The sequence below is a fragment of the Musca autumnalis genome, unplaced genomic scaffold, assembly GCF_047663935.1.
Source record: "Musca autumnalis isolate F117 unplaced genomic scaffold, ASM4766393v1 scaffold_5, whole genome shotgun sequence".
NCBI lineage: Eukaryota > Metazoa > Arthropoda > Insecta > Diptera > Muscidae > Musca > Musca autumnalis.
The window spans coordinates 70877412-70898009 of NW_027412088.1; the positions used below are offsets into that span (position 1 = coordinate 70877412).

Below are 20598 nucleotides of genomic sequence, written 5' to 3' on the forward strand. Positions count from 1 at the left end.
ATTATTGATCCAACAATACTCGAAGAGCAAAATATGTATTGTAAAGATATTGTTAGATTCCCCATGTAGTATTGTGAGTCCAACAATGGTTTTTGTTAATTACAACAATTGTTTTTGTCGTATCCAACAATAGTTGTTGTCTGCTGGACAAAATTTTCTTCATTCAATTTGTTGTCTTTTTAGTTAGACCAGGGGCTAAATTCTGGTTCTATGAAAATTTGAAATGAAAACTTTTATAAAGGAAATAAATGTCAAATGAAAAAAAATTATAAAGAAAATATTTTTCATTTTAAATTTTCATAGAACAAGAATCCAGTCCCTGGCAAAACCTGACCATGTGTAGTGTTTGTCAATGCTCATAATATTATACGTGACATTTATACCAAAGTTATGTGGAAAGTGTATATGAGAATTATATACGATCAAATCAAAAATTTCAGTAACAAGTTTTGTGTGCTGACAATAGTTTTTGTAAAAATTCCAGATTATGATAGTTCTTACCATAGGTATTGTCAATGATTTTTACAATGTTGAAGAATTTCGCAAGTTGTTTTTGTTTTGTATGTTTGGAGCAAACGATTGTATTTTTGGATTTGCAATTGCAATGCTTGAACAAAACAAATGAATTGTTGGAACAAAAATAGATATTGTTGTTCCAACAAAAGCGACAAATATTTTTTCTCTGCGTGTGGGTTTGCTCTCCTTAATATGTTCCAGAAGCTTTAGAGTTGATCTCGAAATTAGCGGTATACCTCTTAAAGTATCGAAATAAGAAAGAAACAAAATAAAGCAGAATTCTTATAATTCGTTATTCAAGGGACCTAAAATTGAGGATTCAGGGTTTCTATAATGCGAAATGAATCGATTTAAGGGTCGATCTAAAGAATGATATATTGGGGTTTTCAATTTATTACGATTTTTGCGATATTTTTCTTTAAATCAATCGTAAACTGATTTCAATATCACAATAAGAGTGCTATAGACATATTTTGGTACATCACAATTTTGAATAATACAACTATTTCATTTTAAAACTCCATATAGTTGATATTTTTCAACATATAACCCATAACAACACCCTAAAGCTCGAGTTTCCAAAAATAGTATATCTGCTACCCCAAAACTGACTCCATGGTCTTACGACAAGAACTTTAACCTTTTGATCTGAATAAATTCTTATTTGAAATTTCCATCACGCTAACTTGCAAAAAATGTAAAAAAATGAATAACATATGAACCCAAAGGCTCCAAACAAACTGTCTCCACATACCATATAAAATAATGCGGCAAATTGTATGAATGTAGATTAGAATTAATGATTAAACAACAACGTCAACATCAGCACAAAAACAAAATGCCATAAAGAAAACAAAACAAACGCAAATACGGAACAACAATTTACATACTAAATACTCTCTCTCTGGTCTAGTAAACAATTGTCGAGTCAACTGGTGCTGTTACTGCTACTCTATTTATTGTTATTTAGAATTCATATTTTGTTAAATAAATTTAACGTTAATAGTTACATACATGTAATATAATACGTTCATATGTACGTATGTATGAATTAGATCTTATGTAAACGTGTACATATATGTATATATTTCCAATCTAAATGGATCAATTACATCTGTAACGATAATCAATAACAAAGCTTTCCTCTGACCAAGCGGCTTAGTCATGCATATTTAACCTGTAAGCGTTTATAAAATATATATTTTTTTGAAAAACAAATTATAGCAAAGCAAAAAATAAGTAAACAAATTTTATAGTCGGACAAAGTCGACTGTGTGATACCACATTGTATGTACACTAGGGTTATGACTCTTTGACCTTTTTTCTCCAAAATAGTTTCCTGTAGCGGGAATGAATGACATTTGCCTATTAATTACTAAAATAACGTTTATTCTATTTAAGTATTAAAAAAGACCATGCACAAACCACTTTGAAAAAAGAAAAACAATTTTAAAATTTTATGAAATGCAAAGAAATATTTCCTTTTGCTCGAATTTATGACCTTTTGCCTATTATTGACTATAATGGCTACTATTCCATTTAAATATTAAAAAAGTCCCGCATAAACCACTTTTAATTGATATGATATATGAAATTAAATTATCTATGATATAAAATGATATATGTTTATGTAATGATATGATGATAAATTTAATGAGAAGCAAAAGGTTATGTCATTTTGGTTATGTCTTGTGGCTCCTTGACTTCGTTTCAGTTATATACCTGCTTACAGTAACTTCAAAAGTTTGCCAAAAAGCTGATACGGACAATTCTTCAAATGACATTGTACGCAACCTTTTTTATTGAATCACTTTATAATTAAGATTTTATATAATCGTAGATAAAAACTCATCAAAATATGATACAGGTATACGAGGTTGTCAAAAAGTCATAACCCTAATATATCATCCTAGTGTGTGATTATTTCACAACCTCAAATGCCTCAAGTACCTTTCTATCAAAACGTCGACCTGCACCGAAAAATTGATGGAAGTTTTGCTGCTCAAAAGAGGACAAAATATTAAATTTTTGCCATTTCGAATGAATAATGTGGCTGAAATATACAAAATACCGAAAATCGCGGGTACCGTTCTATGGGAGCTATATGAAGAAGTGGACAAATAGCGACAACTTTCTGTTGGACTTTATACACTCAACGAAGTCTAAATACCAAATTTTAACCATTTCGGTGGGATATTTAGCCCACAACCTTCAGAATATCGAAAATCGGAACGTACCATTCTAATGGGGCTATATGCAGACCACTACCTTCAAAATACCGAAAATCAGATGGTACCGTTCTATGAGGCTATGTGAAGGCGTGAACCTATACCGTCAAATTTCAGGTTGACAGTTTTTTACCCCCAAAGTAGACTAAATACCAAATTGCAGCCATTTTGGTGGAGAATTGAGACCACAACTTTCAAAATACCGAAAATCGGGAGTTACCGTTTTATGAGGGCTATATGAAGACGACATATTCCTGGGGAAAGTTTTATACACACGCATAGAACAAATATTTTTCGCTTTTGTTGGAACAAAATTATCTGTTTTGGTTCCAAAAATGTATTTGTTTTGTTCAAACATTGTAATTCAAATCCAAAAATACCATCTTTTGTTCCAAACATAGAAAACAAAAACAACTTTCGAATTTCCGCAATATTGTAAAAATCGTTAACAATACCGATTGTAGGAACCATCATAATCTAATTTTGTTTACAAAAAGTATTGTCAACCCAGAAAACCAGCCCAGAAATTTTTGTTTTGAGTGTATATACTTCTCATATACACTTTTCACATAACTTGGATATAAATGTCGCGTATAATATTACAATCATTGATGAACACAATACATGGTTTGCTGCATTGGTTGACAACAAAGGCAAACAAAAAGCCACAAGCACACCCACCACAACATAAGGAATAATTAAACACCATAACAAACTCCGGTATAACTCCAAACCTCAAAGCACAATGAAGATAGAAGAATGAAACAAAACAGAAACAAATAAAAACAAGAGTCTCATTGTTGGTATACATACTCACAAAAACAAAGATAAAGGCATCATGTCATACAAACAAAACTCACCATAATTGTTATTTTTCAACACGGCCTCGAATAGCGGGAGAAGAGTAAAAATTGTCGAAGAAAAGAGAGAACTATTGTCCAGTTGACAAAAACTATTTTTGGATTTAACAAAACCCAATTGTTGGAATCGCAATACTACATTTGGAATTTAACAATATCTTTACAATATATATTTTGCTCTTCGAATATTGTTGGATCAATCATATTTTTTTCTCTGCGTGTATTGAGGCCAAAACCTTGAAAATACCCAGCATCGGGAGGTACCGTTCCATGGGGGATATATAAAGACGATTAGTATCACCAACGAAGACTAAATACCAAATTGCAGCCATTTCGGTGAAAATACCGAAAATAGGGAGGTACCGTTCTATGGGGGCTACATTAAGACGTGGACCCATTTTCAATACCAAACATTCTACGAGTAATATAAACTTCTGTACCAAATAAAAAATAAAGCCCTATCTTAAATATTGCGAGTTGTATCTTGATTTCAATAGACAGACGGTCACACGGACATGTTTATATCGACTTAGACTTTTATGCTGATCAAGGATATATATACCTGATAGGGTCTCCGACGAATATTTTGATGTGCTACAAACGGAATGACAAATTTAATTATACCTTCCATATTATTGTCGGGGGTATAAAAAGTCGTCACCTTAGTACTAACACACAAATTTAAATTAAAACAAGTAAAAAAGTATCGCTAACACCCGAATACGGGTTGGCAAATAAAGAAGAAGAAGAAAAAAGTGTCAGTAGGCTTTGCCGACAGAGATTTACCCTCAGCCTATGTGAATTGAAACTTTCATTAACGCTCAGATCGAATTTATTTAAGGTATTTTCAGTATTTTGTGGCATTTTTTGGACATTTGCACTTGCGGAAGAAAGTGTGGATTAGGATTAAAGTTCAAAGGCCTTGCAGAGGAGGTACTTAAAGGAATGGACCAACATATCTATTGTGGAAGTGGATCTTATTTTGGGAGTTATATCTTTTTGATATATATCTAGCCCATTAGTCATTTCAGTGGGTCATCGTATAACTTTTGGACCAGTATGCCAGAAAACATGGACTTCTCCACGGAAAACATAATATCACTGTAAACAGACCTTAAACTGCACTCAGACACAAATGTTAAACTTTTGTGGGGTAGAAACTTTAGGCTGAACTAAATTTGGACAACATATTAGGAGATTCAAAGTCTGGACCAAATTTGCTCAAAATATATCGTACATATCATTTAAGTGACGTTTTTTAAATATTCGGGAGAAGTACCGGATGTTGGGGACCGGTTAGCCTACCTACGAACTGAAATTATGACTAAAAAATATGACGATGGTCACATTCTGGATCAGTTCGGGAGTAATCGTGCCCCCCATTTACTACATATAGGGTTTTTGCACCTTTTGAGCTTTTTTCTCAAAAAGTATGGACTTGCCCCTAAAAAACTTTTACCATCGTAATTGAGGAAGCGAATGCAAGTTGATTCAACAAAAATCAAAGTGATCCGAGAGCAGGTATTAAAGTGAACTTATCCGAAATTGTGTGTGGGAAGTAGCCGAAGGTGTGGACAAATATAGTCCATATTCGAACCTGATCTATATCTGGTAGATTTTATTAAGATGTGTAAAGTATGGACCAAATCGGTCACTCCCTTCAAGTGTTATCGTGCGAAAAATTTTTCCGAACATTTTTTAACATATGTGGGTACCTGAAGGAGTGGACCGATATGGCCCATCTTCGAACTTAAACTTAGTTTGGACAAAATATTACGAAGACCAAATTTTGGACCAAATCGGTTGATACGTTCGAGAGTTGTCTTGCGCTCCAACCACTACACACGGTGTAATGGGGTTTTTTTCACCTTTCGGACTATTTTCTCAGGAAGTATGGACTTGTCCCTATTGAGACATGTTCCGTCGTAAGCGGGGCAGTGAATACAAGTTGCTAAAACAAAAATCAAAGAGATTCTAGAACAGGTCGTAAACTGAACTTTTCCGAAATTTTGGGTGTGGGTGGTATCCGAAGGAGTGGACCGATTGAGTCCACACTAGAACCTCATCTAAGTTTGGTAGAAATTTCACGATGTGCAAAGTATGGACCTTATAGGTTACTCCCTTCAAGAGTTATATAGCGCACAAATTTTCAGAACATTTCCGAACTTTTGTGGAGGTACCGGAAGGAGTTTACCGATATAAACCATCTTCGAACTTAAACTTAGTTTGGACAAAATATTACGAAAGCCAAATTTTGGACCAAATCGGTTCATCCGTTCGAGAGTTATCGTGCGCACCAACCAGACAGACAGACGGACGGACATTGCTAACTCGACTCAAAATTGTCTGAAACACATTTCGTCCAAACATACTTGGGGTCTAAAAGCATTATTTCGATGAGGCACATTTTGCCCGTATGAACGTTTATATATCCTCGTTAGCATAAATGCTGAGGGTATAATTATTTAGTGGATAACTGAGGTCTTTATATGCATGTTATCTGCGTAGACCAGTATGTTTTTTACAACAGCTAAAGTAAATTTTTAAAATACCGACTAATTGATTGTTATTGCTGAATCAACTAATATAGACCGCTTAATTATTTGTTTATCTAAAGTTGATTTTTTAATATTAGTGCATTTTTATAAACACCTTAAAGTAGATCATTGACATAATGGAAATCAATTAAAATAGGATATAACTGGTTTAATCTACTTAAACCAGCAAACGTGTCTTGAATAACAAATAATAAAAATAAAACATTAATACGTCTTTTGAATAATTATAATACAAACACTAGATAGATAAGGTATTGTGGGCTTTAATTTTAATCGAATTGAAATATTCCTTTATGAGATTATACAAGTTCATTTACCCAATTCGATGAATCAGAAGTCATTTTACAAGCTCGGGTTAGTAAAAGTTTGAATTGCATCCAACCAAACCTTAACGTGAATTACATTCCTACATGTTTGCTTAGCAAATAATAGTGATTTACTATATACTCTCAGAATAAAAAACCCTACAATTATTTAGAAAAATTATATTAATATCCAAACTGTTCAAATTTCTAATTTTACCAACATGTAATATTTACAGATATATTTAGAAATCTAAATTTAAAAAATTTAACAAATTCGTTTATAACTCTTACAAATGATCATTTTCGATACCATATATTATCGATCAGAATAAATGAAAAAAAGAATCATAATTAATAAATAACTCATTTCACTCTCGTTCAAGAAGTAGAGAAGCATTGTATATTACGCTATCACCGACCTTAAAATTTGAAAATTTAGGTACTGATTCTGCACTATTATCGGTTTACCGAAGAAGCAATGAAGTTGATATGTAGTGTCCAAACTGCTCTACAGAAATGAACCATCGTCTAAAAGGACCACTGAGTTCGGCGTCAGTGAAACAAGACGATTGCGAAGATTGTATGCTCTACTGATGCACTATTTCCGGTTACATGTACTTGAGGAAGCAATGAAGTTGATATGTAGTGTTCAGTGTGCGCTTCAAAAGGAACCTCGTGGGACATTTCCACTGAGTTGGGCGCCAATGAAACAAGACGCTTGCAGAAAATGTATTTTTATTAACTCTCTATAGTACTGATGATGTACTATTATCGGTTCCATGTACTTAAGAAAGCATAGCAGTTGATATGTAGTGTTCTGGTGCGTGGCCCCACTTACGTGTGCCTCTCGTATAGCCTTTTCTAGCAGGATGTTTAAAAGACCACATGAAAGGCTGTCTCCTTGCCTGAAACCTTTTTTTTTTTTTGGTACAAAACTCTTCGGAGAGTTTCTTTCCATTTTTAACTGAAGATCTTTTGTCAGTTAGAGTCGAATGAGCTTTGCAGAGATACCAAATTCAGACATGGCTTGGAATACCTTTGAACGTAGCGGGCTGTCGAAAGCTGCTTTATAATCGACAAAAATGTGGTAGGTATCGATCTGCATCTCTTGGGTATTCTCCAGGATTTGCCGCATGGTAAATGTCTTGTAAATGGTGGACTTGCCAGGTCTAAAGCCGCATTGGTATGGTCCAATTATTACGTTGACCATGGGCTTTAGTCGTTCGCACAATATCCCTGACACTATCTTGTAGGCGATAGGGAGAAGACATACATATGTCCCTGTAGTTGGAGCATAAAGTCGTATCTCCTTTCCTATGGACGGGACACAGGATGCTCAAGTTCCAGTCGTCGGATACGCGTTCTTCCTGCCAGATGGAGCTAACTAGCTGATGCAAACAGCTCGGCTGGTAGACCGTCAGCTCCTGCTGCCTTATTATTCTTCAGCCGGTTTATAGCTGTCTTTACCTCATCTTGGACCACCCGGCCATTCAATACCATCTTCTGGGATTGGATCTGTGGTATCTTCGTCGACTTCGCTACTATTGGATTCCAACAGTTTGGAAAAATGATCTTTCCATATCCTTAGCACACTATCTGTATCAGTTACCAGATTACCTTGCTGGTCTCTACAGAAGGATGTGACAGTTCCAAAGCCATCAGTTTGATGTTTCACTCTTTCGTATAATTTTCGGACTTCTTTCTGTCTCCTGTACATCTCGATTTGTTCACACTCCCCCTTTTCCGTCTCCCTCTTTTTCCTGCGAAAAAGACGTTTCTCCTCTCTCCTTTTCTCCCGATACCTCTCTCGTACGCTACGCGTTGCTACTGAATGTAGAGTAGTCTTATATGCCGCATTTTTCTCTTCGGTAGCAGCACGAGACTCCTGGTCATACCATGGATTCCTTGGTGGAGGTCTCTGGTATACAAGTACTGATTTTGCGGCTGTTTGCATAGAGTTGTGCCATTGTCCTGATATTTTATCGGGACGAGGATTGCTTTGATTAAGCAGTTGGGCCAGTTGAGTGGAATATGCTGTGGCTATCTGTTGTGATTGCAGCTTACCGATGTCCAACTTGCGTGTTGTGTCTGTTCGCACTTTGTTTGCTACGTTTAATCTGGTACGTACCTTTGCAGCAACAAGGTAGTGGTCCGAGTCTATGGTTCACCACGGAACGATCATACATCCAACACGCTCGTACATCCATCTATCACAACATGATCAATTTGATTACTTGTTCTTTGATCTGGAGACAGCCAGGTGCCCTTATGAATATCGAGATGCTTAAATCTGGTACTGCTAATTACCATGTTTTTTGCAGCTGCAAAGTCTATCAGCCTCATAGCATTGTCAGATGTTTCACTGTGGAGACTGAATTTCCCGACTGTTGGGCCAAAGATATTCTCCTTTCCAATTTTGGCATTAAAATCGCCTAGAATAATTTTAATGTCATGGGCAGGGCAACGGTCATAAGTTTCTTCTAAGCGCTCGTAAAATATATCTTTGGTCTGTTCGTCCTTGTATTCAGTGGGAGCATGAGCGCAAATACAGCTGATGTTAAAGGATTTTGCTTTTAATCGAATTGCAGCGAGTCTTTCATTCACTGGGGTGAAGCTGGGACCAGATATTTTAACCTCCGACCAACTACAAATCCGCAACCAAACTCATGTTTTGTATCATGGCAGCTACGTTTTTAACGTTCTTATGGGTGAACGCGCGGCACATGTTAGCTCACTACCTTTAACGGGTGTTAAAGGGAGTTCCCCAGGTGAGACCACGGGAAAGTCAATGTCCACTTTAGATGAAAGAGGGACCAAGATAAATCCTGGGCTTTGCCATGTTAAAGCCGGTCAGGACCTTTCCTTGGTATCTTCCATCTCCTACGTCACCACGTCTTATTTTAATATTATTATTTTTATACCCTCCACCATAGTATGGAGGGTATATTAAGTTTGTCATTCCGTTTGTAACTCATCGAACTAATCATTTGCGACCCTATAAAGTATATATATTCTTGATCAGGATAAAATTCTAAGACGATCTAGCCATGTCCGTCTGTCCGTCTGTCCGTCCGTCTGTCCGTCTGTTGTAATCACTCTAGCGTCCGCAATAATTGAGATAGAGAGCTGAAATTTTGCACCCGAGGGTCTTTTTTCCATAGGCAGGTCAAGTTCGAAGATGGGCTACATCGGTCCACTTTTTGGTATAGCCCCCATATAACGGTACATCCGGATTTGAGGTATTTTGACGTTCTTCGCCACATTTGCAGACCGAATTAGCTATAATTTGGCACTTAGGGTTCCTAATGATCAAGAAACTTATATCCCAAAGGATATCGGCATAGGTCCATGTTTTGGTATAGCCCCCATATAACGGTACCTCCCGATTTTCGGTATTTTGAGAATTTTAGCCACAATTTCTAACCGAACTATCTGAAATTTGACATTTGAAGTTCTCAGTGGTCATGAAACATCTCCACCAAACATCGTCAACATAGGTCCATGTTTTGGTATAGTCCCCATATAACGGTACCTCCCGATTTTCGGTATTTTGAGAATTTTAGCCACAATTTTTAACCGAACTATCTGCAATTTGACATTGGGGGTTCTCAGAGGTCATGAAACATCTCCACGAAACATCGTCAACATAGGTCCATGTTTTGGTATAGCCCCCATATAACGGTACCTCCCGATTTTCGGTATTTTGAGAATTTTAGCCACAATTTGTAACCGAACTAGCTGTAATGATCCGTATTTTGAGAATTTTAGCTACAATTTTGTCTATTCAAAAATAATCGTCAATATAGGTCCATGTTTTGGTATATCCCCCCATATAACTGTACCTCCGGATTTTCGGGAATTTTCAGTGGTCACGAAATTTCTTCATTAAAATTCGACAACATGGGTCCATTTTTGAGGGTCTACATTGTTTTGATGAAACAACCCTCAATTTCACTATTGAAGTTCCCATGCAGCTATAAAACTTTTCCGCCAAAAAATTTAAAGATAGGTTGACTCTTTGATATAGCCCCGTATATGGTACTTTCACCTCGCTGAACACATTTTTTTTAGATTAGATTAGATAACACTGTGCAACAAAATGGAGGTGAAAGTCTGGGGCACGGAAAATTCCTCTTAGGGAAGAAAGGCCTTGGTGGGTATATTATGAACCCCGAAGGACAGATCCGCCGTGAGTCGAACTTCCGCGTTATGGCGCCATCAGGAATTAGCGTTATATCTTTGTTCACTGTTGCTTAAGTGCTCTACAAAAACAACAAACAAAGATATAATGCTAATTGATGATGGCTTACAGGGTCTCTTGCAAAAACTTCATCACGCCATAACGCTGAAGTTCGACTCACGGCGCATCTGTCCTTCGGGGTTTTTAATATACATACACCAAGGGTTTTCATCTCCAAAAGGAATTATCGCTGCCCCAACATTTGTTTTCAAGCAATAGTGGGAGGCAGTAGGAGTCTATCCATTGTCGAAAAGTTGTTCCACCTAAAATTGTAAAAGGACCCTAATTATTCCATTTTAATTAAGACTATTTTATGGTGGAGGGTATAAAAAGTTCGGCCCGGCCGAACTTAACGACTTTTTACTTGTTATTTTTTAATATTTTAAAATTAAAAGCAAACATAATATATGAATTCCACACTTCTGTTTTCAATTTTATGCAAACCCCCCTCTCTGTTTAATATCCAAAATAAAAATATTTCAAAAATTCAATTTTATTTAACACCAATAAAATAAATCATTTCTTCAAAGCATTTCGTACCGAAAATATGACTTACCCTGTTTATATTCAATTAACATTATCATAATCATTGGCAGAATTCCATGGTGAAGAAGAAATATTTTTCATCTGTAAATTTTGTTTTCATGAAATGTGCGAAATCGATTTAAACGGCAGCCTATTTAAATTTGTTTGTTAATTGTATTTCGATAATAACAATTTTGTTTATTAACATCTTTGATCATTCATTGTTAACAAGCTATTAAAACCCCTTTGTTGTTATTTTTGTTTCCATTTGCAGATATGAACGTCTCTTACATCGTGCTCAAATTGAAGATCTAAGCGAAGTATCCGGCATTGGCTGTTTATATCAGAGCGGTGTTGATCGTTTGGGCAGACCAGTGATAGTGTTTTGCGGTAAATGGTTCCCAGCACACAATATCGATTTGGAAAAGGTAATTAATACTACCAGCTGGTTATTGTTATTATTATTAATATTGGTTTTTTTATTTTAGGCCTTATTATATTTGATAAAACTCTTGGATCCCATCGTTAAAGGAGACTATGTCATTGCTTACTTCCACACATTGACCACAACAAATAATTATCCATCGCTACATTGGTTGCGCGATGTTTACAGTGTATTGCCTTACAAGTAAGTTGTTGAAGATTTATATATAAAAATCGTTTTCTACAAAATAAAAAACTTCACATAACCCTTTTCTGTAGTAAACCCTCACTAAATAGAAAAGCTTCAATGAATAAGCTTTTTCTATTGAAAATGTTGAAAGATAAGCCAAAAATTTGATTTTCTGTGGGAAAACTTCCCTACTTCATATATAAGAGCTTTGTTAATTTCTAAAGAAAAACTTAACAAATGCTTCTGTATAAAACTGCCGCTGAGTTGTATTTTCTATAGCAAAGTATAGCTGAATTGGGGTTTTCGGGGCAATTTCTCCTAACTTGCATTTTTGTATACACAAACATAACTTAATTGTTAATTGTTTTAAAGTTCGCTGAATTGGTTTTTACTATGTAATATATTCGCTGAATTGGACTTTTCTGTAGTAAACTTCGCTGAAATAGGGTTTTCAATGGAAAAAACATCGCTGAATTAACTTTTTCTATACAAGCAGATTCTTTGATTTGGCTTTTTCTGAAGAACGATATCGCCGAATTGGTTTTCCTATAGAAAATCTGTGCTGAATTCGCTTTTTTAGCAACACTTCTTCTTCTGTTATTCTTCACTCCCTGTGGAGCATAGGGTCAAAATTTAAATTAAATTAACAACACTTTGCTGAATTGTTTTTTTAGAATTCTTCGCTGATATTGATTTTTCTTTAGAAAAACATTTATGAATTAGCTTTTTCTATAAAAAAAAACTTTGCTGGATTGGATTATAATGTAGAAATCTTTTCTATAGAGAATCTTCTTTCGCTGAATTGCATTCTTCTAGAGATACACTCGGCTGAATTGACTTTTTCTACAGAAAAACTCTGCAAAATTTGGTTTTACTACGGAACATCACCGCTGAATTGGCTTTTTTCAGTAAAAAGATTCGACGAAGTTGATTTTTCTATAAAAAAACATCGCTGAATTAACTTTATCTATAGAAAAATTTCGCTGAATTGAATTTAAATGGGAAATATCATCCCTGAATTGATTTTTTTCTTTAGAAAGGTTAGCTGTACAAAAAGCTCTTTAGAAGAACTTCGCTGAATTAGCTTTTCTAGATTGTATTTTTATAAAGACAACTGTGGCTTAATTGCATTCTTCTTTGACTGATTTGTTTTTTTTTTCTAAAGAAAAACTCTGTTGAATTGGTTCTTACTACGGAACATCACCGCTGAATTGGTTTTTTCTGTAGAAACCTTCGTCGAAATTGATTTTTCTATAAAAGAAAATAACGCTGAATGAACTTTTTATAAATAAAAAACTTAGATGAATAGATTAATAGGGAAATATCATCCCTGTATTGTTTTCTTTTTCTTTTGGAAAGTTTCGCCATACAAAAAGCTCTTGCTGAATTAGCTTTTTGTAGATTCAATTTTTATAAAGACAACTGTCGATGAATCCATTATTCTTCTTTGGCCGAATAGGTATTTTCTATAGAAAAACTCTGCTGAACTGGTTTTTACTATGCAACATCAACGCTGAATTGGATTTTTCAGTAGAAGGCTTCGTGAAATTGATTTTTCTATAAAACATCGCTGAATTAACTTTTTCTAAATAAAAAACTTCGCTGAATTGGATTTAAATGGGAAATATAATCCCTGATTTTTTTTTTTGGTTTGGAAAGGTTCGCCCTACAAAAAGCTCTAAAGAAAAACATAGGAGGATAAGCTTTTTCTAGATTGTATTTTTATAAAGACAATTGCATTTTTGCATTTTTTTTTTTCTTTGGCTGAATTGGTCTTTTCTATAGAAAAACTCTGCTGAATTGGCTTTCACAATGGGACATCACATCTGAATTGGCTTTATCGTAAGAAAACTTCTCCGAAATTGATGTTCCAATAGAAAAACATCGCTGAATTAGTTTTTACATAGAATAACTCTGTTGAATTGGTTTTTTACTATAGAACATCCCCCGCTGAATTGACTTTTTCTGTAGAAAACTTCGCCGAAATTTAATATTTCTAAAAAAAACATCGCTGAATTGCCTTTTTTAAATGTCGCTGAATTCGTTTTTACTATGAAACATCACCGCTGAATTGGCTTTTTCGTTAGAAAACTTCTCCAAAATTGATGTTCCAATAGAAAAAATCGTTGAATTAGTTTTTTACATAGAATAATTTCGCCGAATTGGTTTTTACTATAGAACATCACCGCTGAATTGACTTTTTCTGTATAAAACGTCGCCGAAATTTAATATTTTTATAGAAAAACATCGCTGAATTGCTTTTTACTATGAAGCATCAACGCTGAATTGCCTATTTCTAAAGAAAAATGTCGCTGAATTCGTTTTTACTATGAAACACCACCGCTGAATTGGCCTTTTCGTTAGAAAACTTCTCCGAAATTGATGTTCCAATAGAAAAGCATCGGCTGAATAGGTTTTGTACATAGAATAACTCTGCTGAATTGGTTTTTACTATAGAACATCACCGCTGAATTGGCTTCTTCTGTTTTTACTATAGAACATCACCGCTGAATTGGCTTCTTCTGTCGAAAACTTCGCCGAAATTTATATACCTATAGAAAAACATCGCTGAATTGGTTTTTACTATAATACATCAACACTGAATTTGTTTTACTGCGAAACATAAATGCTGAATTGGATTTCTCTAAAGAAAAATATTGCTGAATCCAACATCTATGGAAAAACTTCTCTGAATTGGTTTTTACTATAGAACATCACCGCTGAATTGGCTTTTTCTGTTGAAACCTTCGCCGAAATTGATTTTTCTATAGAAAACATCGCTGAAATAGCCTATTCTTAGAAAAAGATTTGTTGAATCGCCTTTTTCTGAAGAAAAATGTAGCTGAATTGGATTCTTCTATAGCAAAAACATAGCCGAATTAGCTTTTTCTATAGAAAAGCTCTGCTGAATTGGTTCTTACTATGGAACATCACCTCTGGAATTGATTTTTTTTAAATGTCGTTTATAGCAAATCTTCGTTGACTTGGTTTTCTTTTCTCTAGAATGATTCGTCGTAACTGATTTTTCTATTTTTTTCTATGGAACATCACCGCAGAATTATATTTTTCTGTTTAAAGCTTCGCCGAAATTGACTTTTTCATAGAAAACATCGCTGAAATAGCCTTTTCTATAGAAACAGATTCGTTGAGTCGCCTTTTTCTAAAGCAAAATGTCGCTGAATTGGATTCTTCTGTAAAAAAAACTTAGCTGAATTGGCTTTTTCTACAGAAAACCTCTGCTGAATTGATTTTTAGTGTGGAACATCACCGCCGAAATTGATTTTTCTATAGCAAAACTTCGCTGAATTAGTGTTTACTATGAAACAGTACCGCTGAATTCGATTTTTTTGTAGCAATCTTCGCAGAAATTTATTTTTTTATGGAAAAACATCGCTGAATTAGCTTTTCCTATAGAATCTGATTCGTGTAATTGTCCTTTTCTAAGAAAAATTACGTTTAATTGGATTCTTCTATATAAAAACTTAGCTGAATTGGCTATTTCTATAGGAAAACTTCATTGATTTGGTTTTTAGTGTGACGTGGTTTTTTTAGAGTTATGGAGCCCTGAAATGCAAATGAAGGTGACTTTTTAAAAGAGTTTTATGAGGATCCAAAAAAGGCTTGCCACAGAGGACGGCAAACGTGGATTTCCAGAAGGACTTAAAGAGGAAATAAATCGCCGATTTTATGAGGACTCAAAAAGGGGATTTTTGGAGGACACAAGAGACGCAAATAAGATATAAATCATTTTGATAAAATAAATCATCATTGTTGTTGGCTTCAGTACGATGACCACCTTGCCCATTTTCCAGAGTTCGGGTGCGATGGTTGGATGGCTGGCGACAAATTGAGAACTTTCGTAAGACACTCAATCGGCGGCTCATCCAGTTGATTCAACATTACCATGGTAATACCGCCAGGGCCCAACACTTTGGCGCTAGACTTTCTCAGAATCTATAGAAATTATTCACTGAGTCCACTTCAAAAAAAATCACCAAATCGGCGTTTTTATAAAGAACTGAACTGAATCCACTCTGTAATAACTTTTTCTGTAAAAAATTGTCTGTAAATTTAATTTTTCTATAGAAAAGGTTGTCGGATCTGACTTTGTTTTCTATAGAAAAAAAAATTGGCAGAATTGAATCGGGGTTTTTTTTAAAGGAAATTGAGTTTTGACCGACACATAAATTTTAAACCACACACACCATATTAACCAAAAAATGACAATTTCTTTTTTTAATCACAATTTTTTCATTATTTCTTTAGATACAAAAAGAATCTGAAAGCCTTCTACATTGTACATCCCACATTCTGGACAAAGGTAATGTTTAGGAAAAATTTTATTTCAAAATATCACAGCATTAATCTCTCTATGTCTTTCTCTTCTCATTCACTTAGATGATGACCTGGTGGTTTACTACATTCATGGCACCAGCCATTAAAGCCAAGGTACACTCCCTACCAGGCGTTGAACATCTGTATTCCGCAATAACTAAAGATCAATTAGAAATTCCCGCATATATAACAGAATACGATATGGCCACAAATGGCATACACTATTTTACACCGCAAACACAGACGACTACGTCATAGACTACAATCATCAGACCAGAGGCTGTTTAAATAGCAACCCAAACAAAAAACCAACCAACAAAAACTTAACTAAACAAGTGAAATCCTTCCACATACATTTATAAATATAAAAACCAACAACAAATCAACAAAGAAGCCTTTTTCCGTCAACCTTGTGGTCCTTTTTGGAAAGGAAAGTCCTTGTGCCCAAGCCAGCAAACCAAACGAAACCCCCCCAAAACACAACAACACAATCACTAACACAAAAAAAGTCCTCCACTTGTCTTGTAGTACTGGTGTACATCATTATGTCAGTCAATGAAGAAGAAGAAGACGAACAAAAACAACAACAGCCACAAAAAAACAGTCTCTGTCTATGGAAAGTGTTATGCAATACGAAGAAAATAACCTGAAAACCGCAAAACCATACCCCTCCCTCCATCTTACCCCTAGCCCCCCATTATTAAACTTAAACTAATACTAATAATGAAGTAAGATATACCTACCTATTATATACAACAACAACACTATAAACATATATATACAATACATACTTACATGCCGTTACATACCATACATACATACATATATATACAACAAATATATTGAATAGCTGAAAAAGAATAAGCCATTACATTTCGAATATTCCAAAATAGAAGAAGAAGTGTTATTGGCCAAACAAAAGAAATTTAAATGGAATGGAAAATCAAGAAGCCGACTACAATCCTTAACTAACTAAACAAAAAACTAAACTTTTTAGCATAGCCCAAACTATAAATAAAAAAACGCCATCTACATACATACACACATATACAAACATGATGCATATATTGTAAAGTAGAGTTTGGGACGGACATAATAACAAAAACAAGAAAATAAAAATTAAAATAAAAAACAGTTGAACAAAAACCAAACAAATGTTGAACTAAAAAATGATGTACCTTTTTATGAAAAAAAAAAAAAAAAACAAAAACAACAAAAATATTTAGAATGAAATAAAAAAAAACTCCACATTATTATTATATTATTATATATTGTTATAAATCATGAAAAAAACTATAAAAATCACACATTAAACATTTTCAAAAGAAAAAAAACCAACGCTAATATTTAATTTAGAAACGTTAGTTATAAATAATAAAAATAATAAAACAAATAAACCATTTTTTGATGATAATGTAACGAAAAGCAAACACAGAAACAAAACTGAAGAAAATCATCAAATAAATCCAAGAAAATTTGTTGTAGCCCTTAAAAAGAATAATAATAATAAAGAAAGGACAAGAAACAAACCATTTAAAAACAAAAACTAAAAAAAATAATTGTTGATTTTTTTATTTATGTTTGTTATTTATGTTTTTATTTATTAGTACATTATCTTCATTAGAGATCAACCTTACAATTTGCAGACAAAAAAGAGACCTTTGAAATAATTAAACTGCTAATTTCGGATTTGAAATAAATCTGAAATATTTTCAGTATTTAAATAAATATCAACACTTAGAAACTACTAAGTTCTTCCTCTACTTTAAGTCTAATTCCTTGGAGGATAATAATATCCTAACTAATGATAATCACTTTATACTGATCATTTTCTGTGTGGAGGTTTTATACCGAGATTCCAAAATACCAATTTACATCCACTTCAGAGGAAAATGTTGCAACACTACTTAAAAGAATTCACATGGGGAGTCATCGTTGTGCTTTCTATCCTCTGACTACTCAAAATACAAAATTATAGCAAACCGGTTCGAAAATTTGTCAAAAAATCCTCGAAATTCATAAAATTGGGCAACACCGGTTCGACTAAAACCTACATATATACTATATGGACAGCTATAAGCAATAAGTTCGATATATATTTGGTCCTTTAAACTCATATAAGGAGCATAGGACCACAGGTCCTATGTTATTGAGCTAATATGAATCGATGTGTACTCATTGATATGAGAGGGAGACTTCCCTTGTCCCTCCTGAAATGTTTGTGGAACAATTACTATTATAAAGGGTGATCGATTTAGAGGTTTCTATTTTCTTTAAAAAAAAAAAACACAAAAAATCAAATTGAATGGGGGGAATGTTTATTATCATTTGAAAGAACAAATATTGTCCGAAGCTACGCCTCAGACGGTCCATCCGTTGCGTCCAATTTTCAATGACTCGTTCAAGCTTTTCGACTGGTAACTGGCGAATAACACGTCTGATGTTTTCCTCCAATACCGGAATCGAAGCGGTTTTATCCGCATACAATTTTTATACCCTCAGCATCTATCGAGGGTATATACACTTTCATACGAGAAAAATGTGCATCATCGAAATAATGGTTTTAGACTCCAAGTATGTTTGGACGAAATCCGTTTCAGACAATTTGGAGTCGATTTAGCAATGTACGTCCGTCTGGCTGGCTGGAGCGCACGATAGCTCTCGAACGGATCAACCGATTCCCTTCAAAATTTTGCGTTCGTAATATTTTGTCCAAACTTAATTTAAGTTCGAAGATGGGTTATATTGGTCCTCTCCTTCAGGTACCTCCCCCACAAAAGTTCAAAAATGTTCGGAAAAATTGTGGACCGATTTGGTCCATACTTTACACAACCTAATATGTCTACCAGATACACATAGATCAGGTTTGAATATGAACTATATTTGTCCACTCCTTCGGGTACCTCCCACATAAAATTTCGTATAAATTTACTTTAAGGCCCGCTCTCGAATCAGTTTGATTTCTGTTGAAGCAACTTGCATAGGCTGCCTCCTTTACGTCGGCAAGAGTTTTTTCAGAGACAAGTCTATACTTCTTGAGAAAATAGCCTGAAAGGTGCAAAAAACCCCTATGACACAGTGTGTAGTGGTTGGAGCGCAAGATAACTCTCGAACGGATCAACCGATTTGGTCCAAAATTTATCTTGAACGGGACAAAGCAATTTAGTTTAACTTCTAAAATGGCCCATATCGGTCGGCCTCCTCCACAAAAGTTCAACATTTGTATCTACTCGTAAGTGCAGTTTAGGGTCTGTTCGAAGATCCTTGGGAAATGTATACCGATGCTGTTCATTATGGTCCCGTTTACAGCGAGATTATGTTTTCCGTGGACAAGTCCATGCTTCCAGCCATACTTATCCAAGATTTATACTATGACCCACTAAAGTGACTAGTTAGCGCTATATCAATAGAAAAGATATGACCACCAAAATAATATCAACTTCCATGAAGGACTATGTCGGTCCATTCCTTCAAGTACCACCTCCGCAACATTTTGAAATTTAATCCTAATCCACATTTTTGTCGGCAAGTTCAAATGTCCAAAAACAGCCACAAAATTCTGTACGTGGATGGAAGTTTCGATTCATATAGGCTGAGGGTATATCTCTGTCGGCAAACCCAAGTGATATTTGTTTACTTCTTACTTTACATATTCTCACAGGAAAAAATTCTAACGGAGTGATATGAGAAGATCTTGGTGGCCAATCGACTGGTCCAAAACGTGCTCACCGAAGTGTTCTTTCAATAAATCCATTGATTGATGCAATGTGTGGGAAGTGGTGCCGTTTTATTGAAACCAAATGTCGCCGAGATTACGAGCTTCACTTTCAGACTTTAAATAGTCGGTTATCACGGGTCCGACGATTCCACCGACCCACAAACCGTTTTTTTTTTCTATATGAATTGGCAGCTCTTGAATCTCTTTAAATTGCTCTTGTTCCCAAATGTAGCAATTTTGCTTCTTTACATACCTATAAAGCCAGAAATGTTCCTCATCACTGAACAAAATTAGGGTAGAAACACACTCCCCACATAACACGAATTTTCGTAATAAAGTTGAACGATTTGTAAACGTTGTAGAGGCGTAAGCTTTTCCATGATAAAATGTCAAACAGTACTAAACAATTATAACATGAACACGTAATACAACTCACGCGTGATCTCTAAAAACAGGCAGTTGAAAAAAGTACATCTTGTTTCAGCCATTTCGGTGGGATATTGAGGCCGCAACCTTTAAAATACCGAACTTCTGACGGTACACGTCTATATGGGCTATATGAAGACGTAGTCCTGTACCGACAAATTTCAGGTTTGAAAGTTATATACCTTCTACGAAGACTAAATGCAACATTTCACCTATTTCGGTGCCATATTGAGGCTAAAACCTACAAAATACTGAAAGTCGGGAGGTACCGTTC

General features: G+C 34.8%; 1 protein-coding gene across 4 annotated transcripts in view; it reads left to right on the forward strand.

Annotated features, from left to right (window-relative positions):
- Window positions 1–17514, forward strand: part of Gdap2 (ganglioside induced differentiation associated protein 2) — a 291983-nt gene extending 274469 nt beyond the window's left edge. For 3 of the 4 annotated variants that reach the window (XM_073956445.1, XM_073956446.1, XM_073956447.1), the window contains 4 exons: window positions 11507–11660; window positions 11721–11860; window positions 16112–16166; window positions 16244–17514. In XM_073956445.1, coding sequence (XP_073812546.1) covers window positions 11507–11660; window positions 11721–11860; window positions 16112–16166; window positions 16244–16438 — 544 coding nt within the window. In that variant the 3' untranslated portion in view covers window positions 16439–17514. Of the gene's footprint in view, window positions 1–11506; window positions 11661–11720; window positions 12610–12694; window positions 12886–13504; window positions 14051–15155; window positions 15371–16111; window positions 16167–16243 lie in introns of those variants that run through there. The other variant, XR_012408498.1, reaches the window with a different exon arrangement.
- The last annotated feature ends 3084 nt before the right edge of the window (window positions 17515–20598 follow it).